This window comes from Pungitius pungitius, chromosome 2, assembly GCF_949316345.1.
Source record: "Pungitius pungitius chromosome 2, fPunPun2.1, whole genome shotgun sequence".
Taxonomy (NCBI): Eukaryota; Metazoa; Chordata; class Actinopteri; order Perciformes; family Gasterosteidae; genus Pungitius; species Pungitius pungitius.
Genome location: NC_084901.1, coordinates 19,154,943 through 19,173,553, shown reverse-complemented (window position 1 = coordinate 19,173,553; position 18,611 = coordinate 19,154,943). Strand labels below are relative to the sequence as shown.

General features: G+C 45.6%; 2 protein-coding genes across 4 annotated transcripts in view; one reads left to right on the top strand and one right to left on the bottom strand.

Moving 5' to 3' along the window:
• The window catches only part of taf7 (TAF7 RNA polymerase II, TATA box binding protein (TBP)-associated factor), a 175,620-nt gene that overhangs the window by 109,556 nt on the left and 47,453 nt on the right, over positions 1 to 18,611 (bottom strand). The gene's annotated exons all lie outside the window — the stretch shown is intronic.
• drp2 (dystrophin related protein 2) overlaps positions 1 to 18,611 on the top strand; it is a 50,788-nt gene that overhangs the window by 1,005 nt on the left and 31,172 nt on the right. For both annotated transcript variants that reach the window (XM_037461546.2, XM_037461548.2), the window contains exons 2-4: positions 10,254 to 10,410; positions 17,078 to 17,198; positions 17,739 to 17,850. In XM_037461546.2, the coding sequence (XP_037317443.2) occupies positions 10,254 to 10,410; positions 17,078 to 17,198; positions 17,739 to 17,850 (390 nt within the window). The remainder of the gene's footprint in view (positions 1 to 10,253; positions 10,411 to 17,077; positions 17,199 to 17,738; positions 17,851 to 18,611) is intronic.

Genomic DNA, 18,611 nt, shown 5'->3' with positions numbered 1-18,611 from the left:
GTTTGTGTTTAAGTAGCACAGGGACATGGAGCTTAATGAGGTCTAACATTTACATATAGTGTCCACTCCTCCGAGTCCTGTCGCCATTCACTGCCATTTTTTCATTCCAATTAAAAATGTATTGTCCTACGTATACTAATGCTCATTTCAGCGTTCCTCCCCGTCATTTTAATTCTCTGGGTTAATACTGCCATTGCTCAAGTTACACTCGGGAGGTTTTGCCTGTGCAAAACAATTAGAGGGTGTTGTCCTCGGACGCTTGATTGGAAACTCGCCGCATCATTTCTGTTTCATCTATTCCACTGGCATTGTCTTTAGACAATTGGCCCCTTAATTGCTTACTTGACCCTGATGTATCTAGCAGGAGTTAGGGGGAGGTTAGCTGTGAAATCGGTTAAGACAGTTTACCCTGCAGCCGCGTGTAATGAGATCTCAATGGATTGCCCGCAGTGGATGTTTGTATCAGAGCCGCACTCTGACTTCATCAGGCTGAGAGAGAGAGAGAGAGAGAGAGACAAGGGATGGAGGGGAAGGGAGAGCCGACACCTGGCATTGGATCGTCTACGGAGGACAGAGTGTGTGAATGAATGGGAAAGATCTCCTTGAGGGAGAGAGCTGTTCCCGAGGCCGCCTTCAGTGGAACAGTGAAGACCACGCAGGCTTTGTGACCGATGGACGGGTGGTTGAGCCTCTGTTCCAAGTCAGTCCATCGGTTATCCGCTGCACTAAAAGGCAGGAGGACAAACCGCGTGGTGTCCAACATGCAGTCAAGGCTCATGTTGTACTTCAATCGGCGTCTTAAGATATTACTTGTTATTGAAGACTAAGAGAACTATAGAGAACAAATTAACTCACGTGTGGGCACAAAATGAAAACATTTACATGCTCAAGGTATAAAGTGTGATTACTAATCCTTATTTCATGGGCTATTTTTTACTTTTGGGGAAAAGTTAACAGCAACAACAAAATCCTGCCTTCAAATGCTGATTTGAGCATTGGTTGTCATGGCAACGGTTGAAGGCTGAAAGCGTTCGCATTAGTCCTACGCGGCCAAAGCCTAAAGTCCCGGTGCTTTCACGTCCAAAGAATAATCACGACTCCCAAATTTTCTTGCTGATGTGAAAGCAAACATAAAAAAATAAAAAACGATAAGGAGTTAACAACGCATAAAATTCACTCTCTAAAATGTTTACAGATGGCAGAGCCACGGAGACTTTATCGGTGTGACACAGTGTCGCTCAGCTAATTGGACTCAGCGCTGATAACAGAAGGTTTGGGAATTATTTGCTTCTCTGGCAACTTGAATGGAAAGTAGGCAAAATCCTTCCACTGTGAGCCATTCTGCAAACATTCACCAGCTGCGTGGCATGTGTTATTGACTGCAAAACACTGCTTTGATGCCACGGGCAGGAAGCTGCAGACATGCTGTTCTTACCACTGTGCGTTTCGTGCTATGTTGGGTTTTAATGTTGGATGCAGGATTGGGGATTGAGGAAACAAGTGGCTCGTCTCTCATAATCCCTGCTGACTCATTATGAAAATATATATTTTTTTAAATATTGCTGAAAGCTAATTGCTGAGGCCATTCAGCCATCTGTAACTACTGTGTAAGATAATAAGGCATGACGGTGTGGAAGGGGGTTATGGTGAGTTTAAGTTCTAAGTTTTTTTTTTTTTTTCTTGCCTTGTGATTAATCATTAAACCATCATGGAATCATCTGGCATTTCATTTTACATTCCTTCGTTTGCGTTCATTTACTTCCAGTGTGGAGAGCTTCAACACGAGAAGAAATCCAACCGGCATGTTTCCCCGAACATGTCGGAATCTCCCTTCGTCAGTGTGTTTATAACGGCTAACCAGCAGAGCTGCACCAGATGCATAGTGGGTCAAAGGTACTCAATGACGTCATGTCATGGGTAACAATGTAACGCATTGTGGCGTTGCCTGCGTTGGGCCCCTTGTGGGTGTCTTGGTGGCATGTGATGCCATGCATTCGCCGCGTGGCTGAGATAACTGCAGCCAGCCCACTGCCCACATTCTGAGTCTGTACTTGTCGTCACAACAATCTTCCCTTTATTTTCACAAGTACAGATATCTGCTGATGTGCTCCTCGTTCTTATTCTCATGCACTTTTTTTTGCCCTTCTCTTCTGTTGTTGCCTGTTTGTTTTTCTTTCCTGGAGCCGTATTCTCTTCCTCCACTGGCCGCCCAGTCCCAGTGCAATGCCCTCTTATGCCTCCACGCCCCTCTCAGGCAAGGAACAGTTTAATGCCTGCAGGACTTGTTGAGCTCCAACAACATTCAAACAGTAATTCTATTGCTCAAGGTCAGCGGTGAAGCACTAGTCCTGCTGGGGGGGGGGGGGGGGGGGAGTTTCGGAGGTGAGGGTCATCAATCATTGGCTTTTACTGCTGCCTGGGAATTGTTTTGGGATTTAGTGGTTTATTTCAGGGTCTTAAAATGATGTTATTTCAACAGGATGCCATGCACATATTCGCTCAGTCTCATGGTATTGTCATACTGATTGATTTGGGCCAAACTTCTGGGCCAAATACTTTAAATGTGATTTCAGGTTTTTGAGTTTACCTGAGGTTCCATTCGGTGACGTTTTAAAAAAAACTTTTGTTATCAAAAGTTACTTTGAGTAACTTTTAAGTAGTTCTCAAGCCGTCTTATTTTAATACTGATGCCTCTGTACGATCCAGTAAACAAGACCATCAGGGAGAAGATAAGCTAATTCTATTCTATCGAAGTTATTCTGAATACTGCCTTCGTCAGATCATTTAGGTTCACCAGAAAGCTTTTCAGCTGGCGCTTCACCTCGCTGCTCCCTGCGACACAAACATTTCACTCCTGGGGACCCAGACGTCCGGCTGGATGACTCGAGACAAGGACTGAGCCCTGCTGCAGTGACGTGAGGGAGACGGTCCAAATAAACTCAAGGTCAACTCAGATAGCTAAATTCCTTGTGGTAGATTTAGGTAATTAAGTAATATAACAAGCGACAAATTAGTGATTCAGTAATTCAAGCTCCCTTGAAAGTGCAGTGAACCATGCTTGCACTCTATTTCAGATGGAGCATCAGCACGGTTAAGAACCCCCCCCCCCCCCCTTCCCCCCCCCCCAAAGAGAGAGAATATTAGCAAGCGACAGTTATTTGACAAACTTTATTCTGATTCCTAATAATACAAAATATATTTATAGATATATATTTGCTCAATATAACAAAATGGTTGATGAAATGACATGATTGATCATGTGTATTTTACATTGGTTTCCAGGCGGCACAAGCTTACCCCCAAATACTAGAAACCAACTCTATACTAGAACCAACTCTAACTTGAATGATAAAACAAACGCAGAGAATAATGTGTGTTAGCACAAGCTTTAAAAGGAAACAAGAGTTATGTTGTGACGGGAAGTTCATACGTCATCCTGCTCTGATTAGAGACAATGTTGGGACTGCCTTGGTCTGTTGGACGATTCACGGTGGAGGACAGCGAGGAGAAGCTGATCGGGTTCTGTGCACACACTGCTGGATGCTGGATGCTTTCTATGGAGCAAATCACATCCCCAAAGGAGATGAAGCACCGGGCAGTCGGAGCTGAGCGAGTGGAATAAGATTTGTGGGACGGCGCCTTTTACCGGAAGACAACCAAAACCTGCCTGAAGGGTTAGAAGAGGACAGAAGAGGACAGAAGAGGACACAAGAGGACAATCTATTAGCCGCACCGATCGACACCTTCTGTGGTTGAACAAAGTCTTCTCGTGGCTTTGTGTTCCATCATCGCGATTGGCTTGTTGTTAATTGCTGTGTTTTATGGTTTAATCATTAGTTTTTAACGGCACAATAAAAAAGTGGCTATGGATTTAGTTGTGAACTGACAACAATAAAGGTATTAAAAACTGCCTATTACCTTCAGGGCGAAAGCAGCGTACAATCTTGTTATTTGATTATTATAGGATTAAAAAATGCATCTTTAAAAGAGGAGATCTGCACAGGCCTTTTCACACGGACGCATCGGGCAGGTAGAATTATACACTGGTTGACTTTCTCTGATCTGGTATTCTTCACGTGGAAAACAATTAAAAATGTAACTTCTATCTGTAAAAACAGCAAAAGATGAATAACACCTGCAGCTGAATATGAAACGATTTCACCTTTTCAAAAACAAATGACTGCGATGACTGGAGGCAAATATTAATGAGTTCATATCAATTACACTCTGTGTTAATGTCAAAGACTAATTAGAGACGGTTTGTACCTTCTGCCCTCTGCGGAGACATGTTGAGGTTTGGTCTCACAATTCTAACCGAAGACAGAAGACACAACCATGTGTGTAAAAGCTGGTTGCTGGATTTTCTCACTTGGCCACCAGCCGAATCATTGATTATTTTTTCTTTAATTTCTACTCTCCTAAATCATTACATTACACGTCATAAGTAAAGTTAACCATCCACTTACAACAACTAACTTGTTTAAAGCAATGTGATGAAAGCAGTGTTGGCCTGAGAAAGTCAACCCGCACTGAAAGTCACCAACACATTTCAACACAAGGTCTCAAGGCCCAAGAAACACCAATGAAATCAAACTGACAAACGTGGCCTCCGCTTGTCGCTACATTAATTAAATGTTTAATCAGAATTGATTAATAATTAAACGCACAGCAAACAGGCAAAGCATATAATCACTAAAATAATTGGCTTTAATCTATGTCACATCACGGCGAGTCGCTGAACACACACTCACGCGTCCACGCGTCCGTGTTTCTGCATTTGACAGAGCAATTAAATTAGTCGAGATTAATTTACTGCGCGTTTCATTTGTGTCCCAGTTTTTTTTCTTATTGTTACGCGAATCACTTCCAGCAGAGACGCGCCGATGGCACGTGGGTGCTCGCTGTAAAAATCGCTACGGACTTTACAAAGGCAATCAAGAATCTGTGTCAGCAAAGTGCGAGTGCGATGTGGAGAAGCTGGTGATTCACGCGGCGAGGCTTTAACGTGGGTTAATGACAGCACTGAGTCACCACCATACAGAGGAGGACAACTTGTTCCTGTTTTTGAAGCTACGCTTGTCAAGATTGTACTCAATCTTACTCCCCCCCCCCCCCCCACGCATTCTCACCCTAATTTGAGCTACTTCAGCTAAATAATTGTAAAACCTGAGTATAAATAGTTGAATAACTATTCAGTTAAAGGAAGAGTTGAGACCTGCCAGTTCGTGCACCACACCACACCAATGCAACATCTCTATGCAACATGTTGTGAGGAGAAGGAGCAACAGGAGCAATAAATCTCCAAACCTCTTCTGTGTTTTCAGTTGCCCCCCCCCCCCCCACCCCTCCAACCCCTCCGTCTCGTGTTCCTCGACAAATGCGCGTCCGACAAACCTCGGTAATGTGGCCGTTGGAAGAGACGCTGGGGGCGAGACATTAGTCAACTCCTCGACCACGCCAGGAATCCCATAATGCATCACACACGCGACACGCGCGCTGCCCCCTGCGGTGCGGAGCAAAAAGGAGAAAAAAAGAAAAGGCAACGTCGGCCAGACGTGCACACGCTGCTTTGCAGTTTACGGCTATCAGGCCACATTATTTATTGATGATTTAACTAAAATATTGTAGCAGCCTTCTGCTGCCGTGTGAGACCACCGGGGCATCCAGCAGCCTCACAGTGGGCCCATTCAAAAACCACAGCTGAGGGGGGGGGGGGGGAGCTGCCTCCATTGAGACTGAACCGGTACTTCCCGTTGACCCGAGTAACCTTCGATGCGCTGTAACTTTGATTAAAGCGCCCCTTCATTTGGGCACGTGTGTGTCTGTACATCAGGAGAGCCCAAGCCAAGCCCCCCCCCCCGAGTCCGTTAGAGCTGAAAACATATCAATCTAATAAGAAATAATACTTCTGTCTGCTTCTTCTAGTTATTGCTGTATTATGCCACTGATCCAAAGACACTAAAACATCCACATGTCGGTGACATTGTGCAGGGCAGCACATGGTTGGGTTTGCAAAAACTGTTCTTTTACAGTCTCCAATCTGATGTATGTAGTATCATTTAAGATGCCTGGTATTTCTACAGTGTTATCTGCCCCTCAGGTTTTTTATGTATTTTCCTCTCTGTGGTGACAACACAACAGAAAGCCCGGTAACGCTCATTACTCTTTCATATAGCTGAACTTTCATTAGAGAGAGGGGGAGGACAGCAGATAGCAGCGGAGCTCAAAGCTTCTCAGGCCCCCGAGGCAACACACACAAGCCCTCCTCCTATCTCCTCTGCATTAATTAGTCATCGGGCCGAGCGTTAAGACGCTCTCGGTAATCTCTCTGACTGATTGGGGAGTGGGATTTCTGTTTGACCATTTTGTTTACCGTGGTGGTTTGTCAAGAAATGGGAAGATGTAACAGTTATTAGCATTCGATAGAGAAAACACTGCTGGACACTTACTGTAAAACTCATTTGGTTTTCCAAACACGAAACGCCATGATTCTCATCCACTAATATAGCAGATATCTTTGAGGGGCCGTTTAGGACTTAACTACTGAGACACTTTCACACACACTACTGAGACACTCTCACACACACTATTGAGACACTCTCAGTAGTGTGTGTGAGTGTGTCTCAGTAGTGTGTGTGAGTGTTGAGTGTCTCAGTAGTGTGTGTGAGAGTGTCTCAGTAGTGTGTGTGAGTGTGTCTCAGTAGTGTGTGTGAGTGTTGAGTGTCTCAGTAGTGTGTGTGAGTGTCTCAGTAGTGTGTGTGAGAGTGTTGAGTGTCTCAGTAGTGTGTGTGAGTGTCTCAGTAGTGTGTGTGAGAGTGTTGAGTGTCTCAGTAGTCTGTGTGAGAGTGTCTCAGTAGTGTGTGTGAGAGTGTCTCAGTAGTGTGTGTGAGAGTGTCTCAGTAGTGTGTGTGAGAGTGTCTCAATAGTGTGTGTGAGAGTGTCTCAGTAGTGTGTGTGAGAGTGTCTCAGTAGTGTGTGTGAGTGTGTCTTAGTAGTGTGTATGAAAGTGTCTCAATAGTGTGTGTGAGAGTGTCTCAGTAGTGTGTGTGAGAGTGTCTCAGTAGTGTGTGTGAGTGTGTCTCAGTAGTGTGTGTGAGTGTTGAGTGTCTCAGTAGTGTGTGTGAGAGTGTTGAGTGTCTCAGTAGTGTGTGTGAGAGTGTTGAGTGTCTCAGTAGTGTGTGTGAGTGTCTCAGTAGTGTGTGTGAGAGTGTTGAGTGTCTCAGTAGTGTGTGTGAGAGTGTCTCAGTAGTGTGTGTGAGTGTCTCAGTAGTGTGTGTGAGAGTGTTGAGTGTCTCAGTAGTGTGTGTGAGAGTGTTTCAGTAGTGTGTGTGAGAGTGTTGAGTGTCTCAGTAGTGTGTGTGAGAGTGTTGAGTGTCTCAGTAGTGTGTGTGAGAGTGTTGAGTGTCTCAGTAGTGTGTGTGAGAGTGTTGAGTGTCTCAGTAGTGTGTGTGAGAGTGTCTCAGTAGTTAAGTCCTAAACGGCCCCTCATAGATATCGATGTTTATTATGACAACACGGTCATTGTCCCAGTGCAGACGTCCCCTGTTGAGATCGGATGTCTTTCAGGTCATACAGCATCTCATTGAACCTTGCGCTGACCTTGACGTTCGCGAGCCGCTGACCGGAATACCTGACAATAAGCCACAATAAGCCCTGACACTTGTTGATATTAAGTCAGTCCCCCACATGCACAGCGCTGCCGCTGTTACTCACCAGCGCCTTATGCTCAGGAAATGGTGGAGACCACGGAGCCAAAAGAGAGGGCGACTTCTGCGACTTGTTTCGGATTTTCAAACCATTTGCAAACACAAAAAGGTAATGGGTCAGTGTTGCGTCTACACCTTGTTGCCGCGGCCCACAAAAATCGATTTAATGCTCGTTAAATGTCCATCTTCGCGACGAGAGAGAGGAGCACACACTCACCTTTTCCTGTTTCCACTTCAGCACAGACGCACAGTCTCCCACTCTCACGCAGCGGCACTTGGCCCACAAGCAGCCCTTACATTGACATGATAGTTTCCACTGGAGATTAAAATAGCTTCACTGAGCCTCCTCTACTGACAACCCCCCCCCCCCCCCCCCCCCCACCCCCTCTCCCCCCCTCACTCACAGCTTAGCAGGGCGAGAATTGTTCTTGGCAGCATCCGTCATGTCACAACGTATCCGACACACAGTGCAGGCAGCGTGCTATTTGTTTCCCCCTCTGCGTGTTCAATGGAAGCCGGAGAGCCTAAGTGTTCTGTGTGCTGTTTTTCGTGTGTGTGTGTGTGTGTGTGTTTGTGTGTGCGTGTGTGTGTGTGAACCTTGTTGTTGGAAGCACTTTGAAAACTCTTGTGCTAAAGTGCCCCGGCTCACCCTCTGACAGATGGCCTCCCTCAGCCGTATCTGCGGGTCGGGCTCGCTGTGATTTGGAAATCTCTCGTGCTTTGTGGTCTGCTGTGCTGGGGGGGGGGGCAGCGCGAGGCCGGGGGGGCAGCGCGGTCCGCTTCAACCAAGTTTCCCTCACGCGGGGTTGAACAGAGAGGCCCATCAACTCTGCAAAGTACACTTTACGGGCTTGATTGCACCTTTCAATCTTTCCTCCTCTGCGCTCTCCCCCCTCGGCGTGATTACTGATCCCTCGTGTGTCAGAAGTCATCGGTGCCAATCTTCAGTCCAAATTGCCTCACATTTGCTATAACGTTGCATTGCTGATGGTGGCGTGATAGCGGGGGAGTGTTTTCTTGGACTTCTCTTTTTGTTTTTTGTGCTCGCGCTACATTCAGACCTCTTTAATGCGTTCCTCTGACTTCACTTTCGCTTTCATCTGAATCTCAAGTCCACTTTAATTTCTTTTAGAATTCTCATTTACCGTCGCGAGCCGTGGCACTTAGACGGTCTGTTTCTCCTTCTCGCTCCCACGCGTCGTCTCCGACGTGACAGCGCTGACAAATTGGGATGAGCAAGAAAAATGTTATTCGGTCGCTGGCTTCTGGTGTGTAATTGAAACACAGGGGCACTTTCTCCGCGCTTTTCCCCCCCTCACACCTCTAGCGCCAGCTGTGCCGCTGATGACATAGAATCGTTGCCTCAGACATGCCTCTGCTGGCAGGTGGCAGGCAGATAAATGCTGCGTTATTTGTTCCTGGGTTACTCCTACAAACTTGCGGCAACACAAACCTCTCGCCGCCTAGTATGTGTCACAAGATACTTTATGCTTGTTCCGTGGTGAGTTTGTTGTTTAACAGATGTACTGTACTAAGTTTCCTGTATTTTGGATCTTGGAAATGCACAATTTAGCCGAGATAATACACAACCCAGCATGCACTCGCTTGATTTGCCATCCAGATTTTGGGAAAAAACAAACATCTGTTTGTGTGATAAATGTGTGTATATATGCCTGATTTGTAAAATAATGTAGATGATTCACTAGCCATAATAACAATTTTAAAAGCATTGTTCTTGTATTGTACTGTAGAGGTGGTAGAGTTTGGGGGTGGGGTTTTGCAAGTAGTCAATTATAATAATTACATTTAAGCATTTTAATCATTAATTAATTGCCACTTACCATCGTTATCACCAGCTCATGCGTGTTCAAATATCATGACTGTGTTTAAATACAGCATTCTGCTGCAGAGTAGTGCAGAGTGAAATGATTAGTGAGGTGTAACAGATTGAAATGCTGTTTGCTGATTCTTTCAAGGTGAAGTTGTGGCCTTCGACGACAACTCGTTAAACCTTATAACGCGGTCCACAATGAGTCTTCTGACCGTATGACGTGTGCAACTTTTGCCCAAATTAAGAACAGTGCAGACTCAAGAGACAACAAGTTCCTCTGCAAAACAGAGTGAAATAAGACACAGCATAAAAGATGTTTCTGTCTGAGATACAAATAAATGCCTGTTTTTATCTCCTTTGACCCCAATGCATCTACTCAATCAGAATGAAAGGTAACTTCAGAGGTTGATCAAATGCTACATATTAACAAAATGAATATTGCCTTGGCACTATGGATGGTTGGAGCTTTTTGTATTGTGACAGTTATACAGGAACAGGCCATAAAAATGTGGGCCACCCGGACCGAACGTCACAGAGTCAGAGAGAGAGACACCTCGCAGCGTGACGTCGGGCTTCCAGCGCTGCGGCAAGATCGGTTAATCCCGACACCCCCGGCTGTGACCAAAATGTGATCTGCGCCACTTGTGAGAGTGCGGGAGAACGACGGCTGCGCTGACACTGTGTGTTTGGGTCCGTGTTTGTGTGTTTGTTGACAGGGTGCGGCTGGAGGCCTTCTCCGACAACAGCGGGAAGCTGCAGCTCTCCCTGCAGGAGATCATCGAATGGCTCACGGCCAAGGACGAGGAGCTGTCGGAGCAGCTGCCCATAGGAGGCGACGCGGGGGCCGTGCAGCGCCAGAGGGAGTTCCATCAGGTAATGTGGGTTGTGATAGCTTTTGGGCGCAGATATTACACTCATGCGATGGAGTCTTTATCCTGCCCGATGGTAAATCAATACCCGCGCTGTGTCTCTGAACACCCGCACGACACACAAAACAAATGTGTGTTGCTGAGTGGGGTGGAGGGAGGGGGGGGGGGGGGGGGGGGGGGTCATACTACTGTGCCCTTTAAAGACCTATTCCTGCATCCATGTGGGAGCGGTGTATGCACGCATGTATTGAGGGTGCACCTAAGGTCACATGCTTTGCTCTGCGCCATGCGCTGCCTCTGTCATTGAGGTGTCGGAGGTCGGGGGGGTGGAAGCAGTGGTAGTGGGTGGTAAGCGGTTGGATTTGTTGTTGTTGGAGAAGGTTAACAGGGTAAAAAGACGTGAGGAGCAGTGGGGTGTCATGAGCTGTTCGGCCTTTTGCACAAATATCACAAAAATTGGTAAGAGCTGAATTTATTTTGCGTTGGAGGGACCAAGTCTAAATAAATGTATTTAACTACAGTTCTAAACGCTTAGTGTGTCTGTCCGGCTGAAATTGATTACACGGCCATGAGCCCCCGTTGGAGTTTCTGCGCTCGAGGAACATCAAGCTTTTGCCGCGTCTCTTTGGCTCGGTTTTGGCAATTTGTAACGCATGAGCTTCAAGGAGACTTTGTTTTTCATTGAGGGGAAAATTACTCTCATTATCCATTCATGATTTCCTCATGCACACAGAACCAGCCTCAGGTAAACAGGAATGAGTTTGCACATTTGACTAAATTAGGGTGGCAATTCGATTAATCTGTGGATTATTTTCTCACTAAACAAATGAATGATTTAGCTTACAAAAACAAGATTGTGTGTGCTTATTCAGAAAATCTGACTCTGGTCTAGGGGAATATTTGTATCAGGACTAAGGGACGACACATATAGACCACACAAACACTCAATCTGCACAGCACAATCAGGAATTTATTTTTAATACCAATGAAATAGTGTTGTTTACTGGTGAGGATTCGCTGACTCAGTATCAATGGTATCACGGTATGTGTGAAGAATAAAGGCTACAAGCAAGCATTTTTTTATCGGATGTCACATTTCTCACTATGGAACAGTTCTAAACAAACATTTTGTTACTGCGAGTTCCGCCTTTGCAGCTGCTACGCGTTGTCTCATCCGTCAATCCTGCTGACTCAGCACCGAGCTGACTCCACCCCCCCCCCTCATATTTCAGCTGGATGGGACTCGATCCCTTTCCGCCTTAAGTGAGCTGTCCACATTCTCGTAACCCCATCACTTATCTGCTTCCACCCCTTTTCTGCACACCTGTGTATTCCCTTAAGGCTGGAAATTGGCTGCTGTCACTCCTCCTTCCATGTGTGCCATTGAAAGTCGGTGAAAGTCTAACTAACAAAGGCGCGCTGAGTACTGTGCGGCTTTGTTAGTTGACCTTGCAAAGGGCTTTGACTCTGCGGGCGCCATCATTCTGCCCGACACAAAAAAAAAAAGACATTTCAGGGGTCGGTCTCGGATTGGCGTGTGTGGGGTCTGAACCTCTCTGAACAAAGGTAATCGCTCTCTCTCCGCGGCCCGGCAGGAGACGAGGAGTCAAAAGGAGTCAACTGGCTCAATTTAAAAAAATTAAAAAGGAATTTAATAACTAACAGAAGCAATGCAGCTACAAAGTGAAGAGAATCCCCCCGGACCCGTCTGATGAGACCATCAATAATGGTTCCCAGGAGTTTTCTGCCTGCCTCTTCTCCAGCAGTGCTTTTGAAATCTCACGGGCTGTGTGTGTATATATATTTATTATTTTATCTTTTTACGCTCCATTTTTAAAATATATTATATATATATATATAAATATATATATATATTTTATTTTACATCTGTAGCTTTGCGAAAGGAAGGCATAGCAAAATATGGATTTCATTGTACAGAGTCACATGTTAAACTGTACACATGACAATGATCTTGAATCTTGAATCTCTTCCATCTTTAATCTGGTGTTGCAGTCGTACGATGATCCTCCCACGTGGTCCTCGTAAATTTCCTTTCCACCTCCAGGCATTTATGACTCTCTACCCGGGCTTCATCTGATGGCCGAGTCTGAAATCCCTCGCTGGCCTGACCAATCCCCATTCACTTAATAGTGCAATACATTCAATGTTAAGATCATCACCTCTGTTCATAAACACCGAATCATGAGAAAATACTTGCAAAAAAAAACTTCATTGGGGAAGAAAATATGGGAGAAATCCATCAAGAAAGGTTCAAGCGTCCTTAGGCTTTAACTGGCAGGATGTCATGTGTACGGTAATTACATGACTTAAACTGTGTTTAATTCATTTTGCAGATATTGATTTGACATACTAATTTAATAACTATACTAATAACATCCGTCAAATCAGAAAAAGTCCATTCTCGGGCCACCATTATTCAAAATCTACATAAACAATGTTCAGGCTGCAGGTGGCTCTCGCCTCCATGTCACTTTAAGAGTTTGCTTTAGCATAACAAAGCCTTGTTTACCCACTAAAAGCACATCCTGGTTAAGACATGCCGTCCTTCTCATCTTATAGACTATAGTGATGTAATCTGCAGGTCCCGCCTCCAAAACTCTTCTCATCATCGTCACGGCGGCATGTGCTCTCTGGTTACCCCCCCCCCCCCCCCGTATTAACCAATTACTCCATCTCTTCAGTCTCTCATTACTAACGATGGTATCTGATCCCTGCAACTGCTTATGATGTCATCATTATTGCATGAGATTGTTTGAGATGTTCTTTCCGTGGTCAGATTTGTCATTTTAGCGGCAAATGGTTCTCAATTTACATTTGATTTTTTTATACTAACGAAATTTGAGGGGCTAAGGAACTTCAGTAGGAGTTGCTGACAGAGCGGCGAGCCTCCTCCTCCTCCTCCTCCTCCTGTCAGATAATTCCTTCGTGGTTCAGTGATTTGAAATGGCCTGTAAATCCCTTCAAGGTCTTGTGTGGATAGAAGGACACACAAGCTCCCAAACCCAGAGGCATTATTGATCACGACATAAATCAGTGCTTGTTTATCTTTGCAGTAAATATATACTGCTTCATATTTAGGGCAGGGGACTAATACTTTCTGTAAATGCCGGGATCATAATTTGACTCACTGTTTATCAGCTGATTCAGCAGCACAATATTTTGACTGAAATGTCTGTTTTAACAGTTTGCTGGAACACAACGTACAAGAAGCTTCTCTCAGCCCTGCAAGTCAGTGATATTAAGAGAGTGGCATTAAATACATGCAGTCATATCGACTCCCTGTATTCAGCCGGCAGACAGCATAATTGAAGGGAAGTTTTGGTATTCTGTCAGTATCTTTATTGTTCCATTGGGCAGATCAAAAGAAAACAAATGTTTTTTTTTGTGTTAATATCTCCCACTGTTGAAATCCAAGGATGTCGTAAAAGGCGGGAAAGCCTCTCCACTGAAATCCTTTTTTAATTAATACACAGCCTTGTGTTAGCTGTGTTGAGGCAGAGCGTCATGTTGTTGGCCCGAGACAGGAGTTCCCCAGCTGGCAGGTGTGTGGTTGTGTGCGCGTGTGTTTGTGTGCACTTGTCGTACTGTTACGGGGCTTGTTAAAAAAAAAAGAAGCTTTGGATGGTTCGCAGAATCTGACGCAGAAGCTGAATCATCAGAGATAAATCCTATTATTCCTATTATTTAAACAAATCCACATTGAGCTACCGTGATGTCTAAATCCAGAAAAGAATCCAATTCAAATGTACTTAAAGGTATGTGTGTGTGTGTGTGTGTGTGTGTGTGTGTCTGTGTGTGTGAAAGGGTAAACGTTGTGCTATTCTTGCTCCTGTGTGACAGAAAGTATTGTGAAAAAAACGCGACCTGAGATGTTCTTTCATATCCCGGCAAATCACGTTAGTTGTGGGTTATATCTGAGCAACTGGAACTGGTGCAGACATGAAGACGCGCGCACACACACACACACACACACACACACAGTAACCTACATTCGCACTTACTCGTAATTGGTTCTGTAAGTACATCAGAGTGTCCCTTTCCACCCTCTTTTCCAATTTTCGGTGCTGTCAGTTTGTGCCGTGTCTCTGAAAGGTGACTCGTATCGACAGCGAAGAGGGTTGGGGCTCCCGTTCAATCCCGTCCCGTCGAATCATCCTCCCGAGTAAACGCCACTCTCACGTATTCACGATCCCCCTCTTTATTTCTCCTCCACCTTCTCATCCTTCTTTTCTCATGCACACAATATGCTTTTCCCGTCCCCTCTTTCCACAGATATCCCTGAAACATTGTTCGGAGCTGCTTAAGGATGCACAGGCCGTAAAAAAAAAAAACCTTCTTCTCTAAAATGTTCCATTTTCACCACAGCACGTCTTTATAATCTGGGATGCCTCGGACTGCCTCGTTTGGTCGCTATAAAACTCTCCCGACAAAGAAAAGAGGGAAATTGCTTCCTAGTTTTCTATAGAGAATTAAAGCGTTTTAAGAAATGTGAATTATTGATCTTAAGTGGATTTATTCTGATGTCGTTTGCGAGTGTGGGAAGATTTCTGGCTGTGCTGCATTTGGTGTGTGTGTGTTGGTTCACTGAGTGTCTATATGGAGTGGGGATGAAGGGGAATTTGGGCTGGGAAGTATGTCTTTAAGGGTTGTGTGTGTGTGTGTTTGGGTGAAGGACTTTGTGAATCTCCTCTGCCTCATGCGACAGGCGTAATGAAACATAATGCCCTCCTCCTTTGTGTACTCAGAAGCCCACAGGAAGGAGTAATAGGAATGCCATCAACATGTTTAGATGAAATGGATTTGATGAACCCCCCCCCCCTGCCCCCTTTGACTTTCTCCACCCCATGCATAATGAATCTTAATCTGATCTGAAGGCTTCACTCTCAATGTTCCCTCAACCAAAGATGAAGCCTCCGAGTGTGAAATTTAGCTGGAATTAAAGTTTCAACATGACAGCTGGCTCAGGGAATCCGCAGCTCAGCTCATCTTTGGCCGGCAAAGCAGCTGAATGGAGTACGGAGACGGCGAAGAGAGCTGCGGATGTGAGGGACAAAGAGGGGCCGGGTTTGTCACTAGAGAAAGACTCTGCTCCGGCTCCGTTGCAGTGGGACGTTTAACCGGCTCCTCACTTTTGTGTGTTTGCTCAGCGCCGGCTGGTGTTTGCCGCGGCTTCTTACGCGGCTAATTCCCGGCCGCTATGGCGGTGGCGCTTTTTTCGGGCTGAAATTGTAATCTCTCTTCGCGGCGTAGCAGGTTGGAGCGTGCTGGCTTCACCTGAATAAAGCCGGCGTTCATTCACACACCTGCAGAGGGTCTTCACGCGGACACAGGCGTTGGCGTGGACGGATGAGGGAGGTTGGCCCTCCGGCTCCCTTTGGGGCTCTGGGGGGGGGTCCGCGCGGTGGTGGAGTGAAGGCCTGTGCGTGTCTTCTTGCATAAGGAGGGCTGCTAAGTGTGGACCAGTGGAGCTGGGCACTCCAGCTAATTGGCTGCTCCTCGCGCGGCGCCGAGCCGACCAGTTCTCCCAGTAGTCCAATCGTGCCTTGGGCTCTCGGTGCAGGCAGACCGCCATGCAATCTCATGCAGTTGATCTACGCTGTGTGTGTGTGTGTGTGTGTGTGTGTCTGTCTGTGTGTGTGCTCAGTGATTCCTCTTTAACCGTCAAACTCGTTTTCTCTCACGGAGGCCATTTGCTGTCTCCTCCGTGTGTGGGTGTGCGTTCGCTGTCTTCTTAAATGGAACCTGTTTTAACTTTTGGATGAAGCAATAACACATCCATCCGCCAACATGATAAAAGACTCCCCGGCTTGTTTAGATACACTCAGACAGTTCTTTGCTGGAGCCTTACTTTGACCTGTAGATTATGGAGACAAAGCGCAACATGCCATACACTGAAAAGTTGCATATTGTCCAAACGCTTTGGCGTAACTTTCAGAGCTGAACTGACATGTGGAAACTCAGTAACTATCTCTCGTGAACTATATCCTATCTGTGTTAAAATATGGTTTTGGTTTCCTTATCGGTAGTGCATGCCACCACACAGCAGCTTTGAGTGTTTTTTTAGTGACTCCAAAGAGGAGCCTTCACACAATACAAAATCAATAGTGAGCAATGAAGTGTTTGCCCTGCGATGTGGGTAGGAATTCATTATTATTGTGGATAGTTTCTAACTAGAAATGTTACACTATCTTTAAGCATTCAAACTGTAACTGACTATTTTTTTTGTTCTCAATAAAGGATCCCCAAAGTCTGCTTTTCTAAAAGGAATATTTGGTAATGGGTCAACAAACTCCTACAAGACCTTTGGTATTCTCTTCATGTCTCTACAATGACGCAGTGGCATGTAACATTTTGTGTTTATTACGTGTAGGAGTCACCAGGGAAACTATGCCTCCGATTTCAGTCGATAAAATGTCCTAACAAACAATCCAAATGCAAGCATATCCAATTTACAATACAAAATGAAACATTTCAAACCCTCAAATTGAGAAGCTGAACCATACAATCACTGGTCTTACTTTTGGTCGTAAACACATATTCAGCCTGGCCTCCAGCTCATGCTCCTCAGCATCAAGCAGCCCTTTACTTTGAATGTCTTTCATTCTCTTCCACTTAGACACACTCTTCCCTCCCTGTTTGTCTCCCTGCAGGCATTCATGGAGGATGTCAAGTCTCGCGGACCGTTCATCTACTCGGTCCTGGAGTCTGCCCAGGCCTTTCTGGCTCAGCATCCCTTCCAGGAGCCGGAGGAGACCCTGACCGATGGAAAAGGTCCGCTCCCCTCGTACTCTGTGTGCCAACTGCTGCTGCCTGCCTAAATATCATATTCACAGCCTCCCTCTGCTGAGCCTCCCTGCGGAGTTCACTTGGTAGGACTCATGCAGGTGGAATCTACCATTAACAGTTATTAGCAGTGTTCCCTCCTCTGGTGTCACTCTGGGTTTAAGGAAAGTGTCCGGTTCGGGGGCCAATTAGGTGCATCTCTACTCTACCATCGGCTCAGATCAATAATACAGCAAGCTCTGCTTTTTCTCCACCGACACATCCTCTTTCTTAAAGTTTTTTTCTCTCCGCGCCTCTCGGGAAATAGCAGCCACCTACTTCACTGTGTTCTCCTTGTGTCCAACTTGCTTTGCCTTCCTTCCTTCCTCCGTCTTTCCTTCACAGAGTCCGTGACTCTAATCATTTCGCTTCCTGATGTCTGACCCGTAACCGCGGCTCCCTTCTTTCTCCTTTGCACCTTTTACGCACGGCCCCTGTCTAAACCTCTGCCCCCCCCCCCCCCCTTCCCGCCCTCCCCCCCTCCTGCAGAGGTGTCTCCACGCCGACGGATCTTAAACGTGAGCCGCTCGGTGTGGAAGCAGGCGAACGTGGCCAGCGACCTGTGGGAGAAGTTGACGGCGCGCTGTGTGGATCGCCACAGGTCAGACTCTTCTTTTACTTTGTGCGCAGGTTGAATGTGGGTCCTGCAGTGGCGGAAAGCACTTTTATTTATGCGCAATTGTCAGGTGCTTATATTTGACTTTGGTGTTTGGTGCATTGGATGTTGCTTTATTTTCAGGGGAGGATATTGCATGGAAAGACAGTTACATGTTAGGTTACATTAAATACAAACCCAAGATTGGTTCCCCACCTTTTTGGTTTGGACTCAAATAGCAGTTGCCCTTGTTAGCAAAGGAATGTTTTGCGTTATTTTAATCGTTTGTATAAACTACTTTTTTTCTCTAGTTTGGGATGAGGACTAAGCGATCAAACGGTATAAAGAAGTTAAAACTGGCTCTGCCTCAACCAGCGTTTTGTGTCCAGTTTGAGTGATTCTATGTTCTGTAGGTCATCGGGGAGTTAAGTTAATTTTCCACTCTGTGTGCTCATGAAACTGCCGCCAAAAGGTTTCTGAGTTGATCGTTTTTTTTCCGGATCATTTAATTTAAATGTTATGGTCCGCTGGCCAGTGGTGAAAGAGTCCCTGTTTTATTAATGTAGACATGACATGTCTAAAAAATAGTTTAATGGGCTGTTGCTGTCTTGGCCAGGACACTCTTTACTTAAGTACATTAGGATCTTCATTGTTAAGTACATTTGATGTAGAACAAGAAAAATAATAACTTATTTATTCATAAATGCATTTTTAAATGAAAAAATGTTCTCCAGATAACAACAAGATGCCTGTAACTATTCAATCTC